At 55.0% G+C, this 7924-nt stretch overlaps 1 protein-coding gene across 3 annotated transcripts in view; it reads right to left on the bottom strand.

The window, feature by feature from the left end:
* The window catches only part of KIF17 (kinesin family member 17), a 55433-nt gene that overhangs the window by 45854 nt on the left and 1655 nt on the right, over positions 1–7924 (bottom strand). For all 3 annotated transcript variants that reach the window (XM_011933982.1, XM_011933980.1, XM_011933981.1), the window contains exons 2-4: positions 6718–6864; positions 4999–5100; positions 1715–1904 (exon numbers count right to left, since the gene is read on the bottom strand). In XM_011933982.1, coding sequence (XP_011789372.1) covers positions 1715–1904; positions 4999–5100; positions 6718–6795 — 370 coding nt within the window. In that variant the 5' untranslated portion in view covers positions 6796–6864. The remainder of the gene's footprint in view (positions 1–1714; positions 1905–4998; positions 5101–6717; positions 6865–7924) is intronic.

Here is a 7924-nt window from a genome sequence, read left to right as displayed (position 1 = left end):
AATTATTATATATTAATATAATGCTTAAATGTTAGTGGTGTTTAGGTGTCAGAACCATGAGTAACTGTTCCCTACCATTCCCTACTTTCTTACCATCATCACTGAGCCCACATTATTTTATAAGGTGAATGTGCAACCAGCCTGCCTCATCCTTCAAACCTTCCTGCAAAGACCAAGAGGTGCCCCCCCAAATCCGCTCCCCCCTCCTCCCTCCTGATCTGTCCTCAGTTGCCCTGGTCTCTGCGCCTCCCCAAGCTGCAGCATGGGACCATGCTGGTCCCAGCCTTCCCCATATCAGCACCCCCGGGACACTGAGACTCATGGCCTCATACCCAAGCAAGCAATGGGGCTTGGCCCAAGGCCAGGTCACCACACCGGTTGGGCAATATGTCCAGGAGGTTCCATCTACCCAGGCCTTGACCCTGGGTAGTGCAGTGGTGCGATCTCAGATCACTGCAACCTCGGTCTCCCGTGCTCAACCAATCCTCTCACCTCAGCCTCCCAAGTAGCTGGGACTGTAGGCATGCACCACCACACCCAGCTAATTCCTGACCCTGATCCCTGGGTCAGGGATCTCTCCAGAATTATGTTCCCAGTTCGGCTGAGGCCACCTCCTGCCCCACTGCTCTTTGGAGTTCTAGTCATGATGGACCACAACTTGGAGGCAGCTGCAGTATTCATGGGAAAACCCAGACATCAGGGAGACCCGGGTTCAAATCCCAGCGCCACCAGTTAGCGGCAGTAAGACCTTGAACAAGCAAATCACTTTCCCTCTCAGAGCCTCTGTTTCCTCATCTATAAAATGAGGATTCTAGTGCCTGTCTCTAAATGGAATGAAAGGTATAAAGAGTTTGGCACTGCAGATGGCCAATAGGGGCCCCCAAATAAACATGGGTTTCTTTCCTTCCTCTTCGCTTTCTCAGAAGCTCTTCCAGAAAAAAATAATAATGAGAAGACTGAGGAGTAGAGAACGTTAGAGAGAGAGAGGAGAATCCACAGGGTTGGAGTGACACACACTCCAGAGGAAGACCCCGGGATAGAAGCCGGGCTCTGACGCTAGTTCCTAGTTGTGTGACCTCGATTTCTTCATCTGTAAAATGGGGATGATTCAGTATCCACCTCATGGGAGTGCTGAAGGAGTAAGTGAGACAATGCACACACATTACCTGGCATATTGGCTGGGCGCAGTGGCTCACGCCTGTAATCCTAGCACTTTGGGAGGCCAAGGCGGGAGGATTGCTTGAGCTCAGGAGTTCAAGACCAACCTGGGCAACATAGCAAGACCCCATCTCTACAAAAAATTAGCCAGGCATGGTGGTTTACCTGTAGTTCCAGCTGCTCAGGAGACTGAGGTGGGAGGACCACCTGAGCCTGGGAGGCAGAGGTTGCAGTGAGCCGAGATCACCACTGCACTCCAGCCTGGGTGACAGAGGGAGACCTTGTCTCAAAAAACAAGAAAATAAATAAAAATTGTCTGGCACACAGTAAGTGCTCAATGTTGGCTCCCAGTGTTACTGCCGTTGCTGCTGCTTATCCTGGGAACATGGTCCCAGCATCCCAAGGATCCTCTTGGGTTTCCTCCAGGCTGTTAGAGCATCTCTTCCCACTTTCCAGGGGCTCTTGCGACCCCGACAGGTGGCATGCCTTGGCTAGTGGGAGTGGAAGTGTGGCTGGGTCATCTGTCCCCCCGCCCCCTCTGTAGCAGCTCGCATACCCACAGCAGACATCTCGATGCTGATGGTGAAGATGGAGTGGGAGCGTGAGGAATCCTTGTTCATCAGCGTGTAGCCGACTGAGCGGTTCTTCCAGCCAGTCTCCATGATGTGCTCACACTGGGCCACGCTGTGCACCGTGTGCATGGACAGCCCCTTCACGTACACGCCCTTCTCTGGGTGCTCCTTCAGCTGAGGGAAGAGAAACGGGTCAGGGGTGGAACCTCCAGCCCCCAAGGATTAGGACCAGGGATGGTCAAGGAACCAGAGAGAAGGGCCCCATGCGGACCGCCCTCGCCCTCCTGCAGTGCAGGCTGGCACCTCACACGCCTGTCACAGGGAGGGGTGTGTTCCAGGCTCAGCCAGCCTCAGACCTACCCCTGCCTCCTACTTGCTGTGGGACCTTCAGCCAGTGACAACCTAAGCCTCAGTTTCCACATCTGTAAAATGGGCATGAGACAGCTAACTCACAGGGATATGGGAAGGAATCCGCAAAATAAGGCACATACAATGCTTAGCATGGTGCCAGCACCTAAGTGCACCATAGATGCCAGCCACTGTTAGTGCTATGATTGCAAAGGCGGTTTTCCGTCAGGGAGCTTCAGATCCCAGGGGCTGTGCCTGTCGCCACCCATGAGCCCCGAGTGCTGTCTCCTTTCGCCCTGTTGCTAGGGCTCCATATCCCCTCCGCCGTGGCTCTAGAACAACAGGAATATCCCCAAACCCTCAGGTCACAGGTGAGGCCACTAGCTGCCCAGAACCCCACAGGCTCATAGCCCGGAGGCCCCCAGCCCTCAGGGCGATGGCAGCAGTAAATTAATTTATCTGCTGGCTCCCTGCTGGTTTTCCAGGCAGCAAAGTCATTTCGTTGCAGACACAGAGCAGTGAAATGCAGTATTTTTCAAGTGTGAGAGGAAATAAAACCACTCTGGCACAAGAGCAGAATGAATGAGGACAAAAGGCATTAGTCTGCCAAGTGGCCCTGCGGGTCAGAGCCACAGGAGGCTCAGCTGCTTTGCTCCCAGTAGCTTTAGGGGGGTCCCAGGTGGGCTCAGGTCCCTGCTGTGGGAGGGACGTGGGTGGGGGTCAGGGGTGGTCCTATCTGCTGCAGCGTGGAAAAGCAGCCAAGCCCCACCAAGGGACTGGGCTTCATGGAATAGATAAGTAACTGACACCCAGAAAGGAGAAGGTGAAGGTCACAGCTGTTAGTGGGGGTCACAGCCGATGGAAGGCTCCAGGGGCAGGGCACAGAGACAGGCCGGAGCATCCTGCAGTGGCTGAAGCTTGAGATGACAGAGGGTGGGTCTTGGCCCAGGTGGCAGCTGTGAGGAGGGAGCTCAGAGGACGGAGCTGCGTGTGGCCGGAGGGCACCCTGTTCTGTGACTTGCTGGTTGGGGAAGTTAATTTGCCTCTCTAGGTCTCAATTTTCTCTTCTGTAAAATGGGGATGATAACTCCTATTTCTACAAGATCATCATGAGGATTAGGAAGAGAACAGATCTAAAAAAAAGTTCTGCGGGTACTCAGCAGGGGCTCAGTTACAAAAAGGATGAGGTCGCCATCTCGGGCCTGAGCAACCCGAGGAGGCAACCCGACACCCAAGAGGTCTCCTGCCACGAGATTTTCCAGCCCAGGAAGGCTCCCTGCTCCCAAACTTGTGATGGCCTCAGGGGTCCTCCCTCCACAGCACTCCCAACCTCACTCCACCCCCGACACCTGGGGAGGCGCTGAGTGACAGCTCCCAGCTGCGCACCAGGCTCCTTGGTAACTGCTCATCTCTGCTGCGGAGGCCAGAGCCGGGTCACCATGGCAACCAGCTGGGATGCGGCAAGGATGAGAGAGGGGAGCATGGCAGGAACATGTCCATCGCTGCCACAAGGAGGGGAGCCCTTGACACTTTGCCGGGACATGGGTGGGGAGAACCCGCTGGACAGGCCCCCTCAGACCTCACCAGATCAGGTAGTACAGGGCTGGGTTCTGGGATGGTAGTTTACAGTGGCTAGGGGGAGGGCACAGAACTCTGCTTCCCCAAACCTCCTGCTGGCCTTAAGTGATGTAATAACCTCTGATTATAACCACGATCGGGCCTCTGTTAAACAGGGGTTAACAGTGTGTGCTGTGGAGCTCCCAGGTTCAAATCCCATCACCACTCTTTATCGACTGTGTGTCCTTGGGCTGGTCTTACTTAGCTAAGCACATAGAGCCTCAGTTTCCTCATCTGTCGTTATAAGGGATAAGAACGGTGCCTCCTCCTGGACTGCCAGGAGGTTTACGTGAGAGCCATCTGCACATCCTCCTTGAGGGAGCGTGTCTAAAGCCCGGTGGCCCCCGGAGTGTGTTTCAGAGAGTGCATCTGTCACTGCAGCCCCCAGGGCAGCTGGTTCAATAGGCCTGAGGCCCGTGGCTCAGCTGCAGCAAGTGTGCGCAGCTGCCAGCCTTTGGCCCCTCTAAGCCCGGGTAACTGAGGCCTTTCTAGCGTCCAGGGTAGTGAGGAGGGGGAGGAGGGCTCCCTGCTGCTCCAGTGCAGGTTAGCAGAAGGTTTGCAGGGGGCCAGAGTGCCCTAACCCCACAGGCTGGCCTTCTGGGACTCACATGTGGGAACAACACCCTGTGTTGCCTCCTGTCTCTGATTCCCTGTCCGGGGGATGAGCTATGATTCAGCTGCACTAGGAGAGAGAATGTGGTAGAACAACTCTAGGTGGGAGGCTGCAGGCTCCCGCATAAAAAACATCAAGTGGCTGGGGGCATGTGGTGATACATGCCTGCAGTCCCAGCTACTGGGGCACTGAGGTAGAAGGCTCAAGGCCAGGAGTTTGAGGCCAGCCTGGGCAATACAACGAGACTCTGTCTCAAAATGGTCTCACTGCGTTGCCCAGGCTGGAGTGCAGTGGCACAATCTCAGCTCACTGCAACCCCTACCTCCTGGGTTCAAGTGATTCTCCGGCCTCAGCCTCCCCGGTAGCTGGGACTACAGACGTGCACCACCACGCCCAGCTAGTTTTTGTATTTTTAGTAGAGATGAGTTTTCACCGTGTTGGCCAGGCTGGTCTCGAACTCCTGACCTCAAATGATCCGCCCACCTTGGCCTCCCAAAGTGTTAGGATTATGGGCAAGAGACACCATGCCCTGCCTAAAAAATTTTTTTTATTAAAAAAAGAAAAAAAGTCCCGACTCCAGTGTCCCAGTGCCGGCACCCTCAAGACACTTTCCCGTATTTCTGAGGGAGCAGCACCAATGCCAACCTCCCCCCTACCAGCCCCACCTGCCCACACTGGGTCTGTGCCCACCTCCAGCTTCTGCTTGGTGTCAGTCCCCAGGAGGTCCCGGACATCTTCATTGTAGATCTCCAGGTAGGAGGCCCGGACCAGGAACTTGGTGTTCTCTGCACACTGCACGGAGCACACAGAAAGAATCTAGACATCAGAGCTCCAAGTCCACCTGCTGCCAGGCTTGGCTCTGGGCCCTGGGCCCTCTGCCACCAGGACATCATGGGAGGAGAAGGAACGTCAGGGCAAGAGGAGTCTCCAACCCAACCCGCCCTGCTAGCCCTCCTGGCAAGCTCTCTCCTCGTCTCCAGCTTGGTGGGTGCTCAGGCCTCTTTGAGTTGTATAATCTTCATATTGCTGTCTAATCCTCTGTCTACAATCCTCATGGGAAAGGAAACAGAGGCCTCCCCGTTATTCAGGGTAAAAAAAAACACAAACAAACAAAAAAACAGGGCCAGGCGCTGCTCACGCCTGTAATCCCAGCACTTTTGGAGGCCTAGGTGGGTGGATCACCTGAGGTCAGGAGTTCAAGACCAGCCTGACCAACACGGCGAAACCCCATCTCTATTAAAAATACAAAAATTAGCCAGGCGTGGTAGCAGACGCCTGTAATCCCAGCTACTTAGGAGGCTGAGGCAGGAGAATTGCTTGAACCAGGGAGGCAGAGGCTGCTGTGAGCCAAGATTGTGCCATTGCACTCCAGCCTGAGCGAAAGAGCGAGACTCTGTCTCAAAAACAAAAACAAAAACAAAAACCCTGGCTGGGTGTGGTGGCTCACGCCTGTAATCCCAGCACTTTGGGAGGTCAAGGCCGGCGAATCACTTGAGGTCACGAGTTCAAGACCCAACCTGGCGAAACCCCATCTCTACTAAAAGTATAAAAACTAGCCGGATGTGGTGACGGGTGCCTGTAATCCCAGCTACTTGGGAGGCTAAGGCAGGAGAATTGCTTGAATCTGGGAGGCAGAGGTTACAGTGAGCCAAGATCACACCATTGTACTCCAGCCTCGGTGACAGAGCAAGACTCCGTCTCAAAAAACAACAACAACAAAAATCTGAGGCCACAGGGAAGGCCTGGGCCAAGCACTGGCTCTGGGCTGGTCCTTGGCAGTTCTCCGAGGCCCTACATATTGCTCTGGCTACCATGGTGAGTCCTGGGAGCGGCACAGGTGTGACAGCGACACTGCAGCTGACCAGGGTCGTCCCCATCCGCCATTCCCGATGCACTGCCACAAATGGTCGCCAGGTAATTCTCACCTGCAGCCTGGATGCTGGGATGAATTCAGAGTCCAGTCTCAACCTGGTCCATAAAGGCTCAGAGTCTCAACCTCCCTATCTCAAAAATGGGGCTATCAGCTACCTCCCGGGTCAGGCTGGAGATTCAGTGAGATAAGGATGCCAAGGGCTTCACATACGACTTGGTCCATAATAATTGCTCAATAAAGAGGGAAGCTGTGATTGTTACAACCACTTCCTGGCCCAGTGCACAGGGTCAGCACATCCACAAGAAATGCTCCACTAAGGGTTAGAAGCCAAAAATGACGCGAGAAAAGCATGGACAGAATTTTCTCTGTTTTAAGTTTTTTTCCCACCACCTTTTCAGAACCCGGAGCCTTCCCTGCTCACCTGCACGGGGTTAGGCTGGACTCCAAACACTTCCCGTGTCCCTGCCACCTGTCAGAAGTGCTCTGGGGCCCAGCTGCAGCTCTGGCCCTGCCCCTTCCCTCCACGAGGCCCATACCTGGACGCTCTCGAACACGTGCTCGAAGGCCCTGGGGATGATGCCTCTCTGCGAGGGTGGATCCGGCAGGCCCTGCATGGTGAAGGACTTCCCGCTGCCTGTCTGGCCGTAGGCAAAGATGGTGCCATTGTAGCCCTCAGTGACGCCCTGAGTGGGAGGAAGCCAGGACCCCGTGATCAGCGGACCAGGCACAGCAGGGCTCGGGACAGGGCTCCCTAACTCACAGACTCAGGGCCCTTCCTGGTCCCCCCACCCAACAATGGCACTGGAGTGTGCAGATAAACAAGGCCCAGCTCTGTCCTCAAGGAGCTGACTGTCTGGTGGGGTAGAAGCTGTCCCTGTGTGTGGGTGGGGAAGAGCCTGCGCTGGGGGCTTGGCCCCCTGGGCTCACATCCATCTCCACCTTTATTGTGTGCCCTTGGGCTGGCCTTACTGAGGCACATTGATAAGATGATAAGAGCAACACCTTAGGCCAGGCGGGGTGGCTCACGCTTGTAACCCTAGCACTTTGGCGGGTGGATTACCTGAGGTCAGGAGTTTGAGACTAGCCTGGGCAACACGGTGAAACCCTGTCTGTACTGAAAATACAAAAATTAGCTGGGTGTGGTGGTGAGCACCAGGCGCGGTGGCTCATGCTTGTAATTCCAGCACTTTGGGAGGCCGAGGCAGGAAGATCACCAGGTCAGGAGATAGAGACCATCCTGGCTAATACGGTGAAACCCCATCTCTACTAAAAAATATAAAAAATTAGCCGGGAGTGGTGGCGGGTGCCTGTAGTCCCAGCTACTCTGGAGGCTGAGGCAGGAGAATGGCGTAAACCTGGGAGGCGGAGCTTGCAGTGAGCCGAGATCGCACCACTGCACTCCAGCCTGGGCGACAGAGTAAGACTCCATCTCAAAAAAAAAAAGAAAAAAAGCATCAACATCTTAAAGGGTAAGAATAGCACCTGCGAGGCTCCTGCAGGGTGCATATGGGGATTCTTTCGTGCATTGGCACAGGAAGCACCGCCATACACAGGTGATCACCCAATGTCCGCTTGCAATGGAGGGAGCTGGACACATACAGGTGATTCTCGTGGCGGGCTATGGGGCGGGCGCACAGCGACAAGAGTCCAGGCAGCCAGCAGGGATGGGGAGTACAAAGAAGTGAAAACAGGCCGGGCGCGGTGGCTCAAGCCTGTAATCCCAGCACTTTGGGAGGCCGAGAC

This window comes from Colobus angolensis, unplaced genomic scaffold, assembly GCF_000951035.1.
Source record: "Colobus angolensis palliatus isolate OR3802 unplaced genomic scaffold, Cang.pa_1.0 Scaffold130, whole genome shotgun sequence".
In the NCBI taxonomy this organism is placed as follows: Eukaryota; Metazoa; Chordata; class Mammalia; order Primates; family Cercopithecidae; genus Colobus; species Colobus angolensis.
Note: the sequence above shows the minus strand (reverse complement) of the source record. Positions and strands in the feature narration are given on the sequence as shown.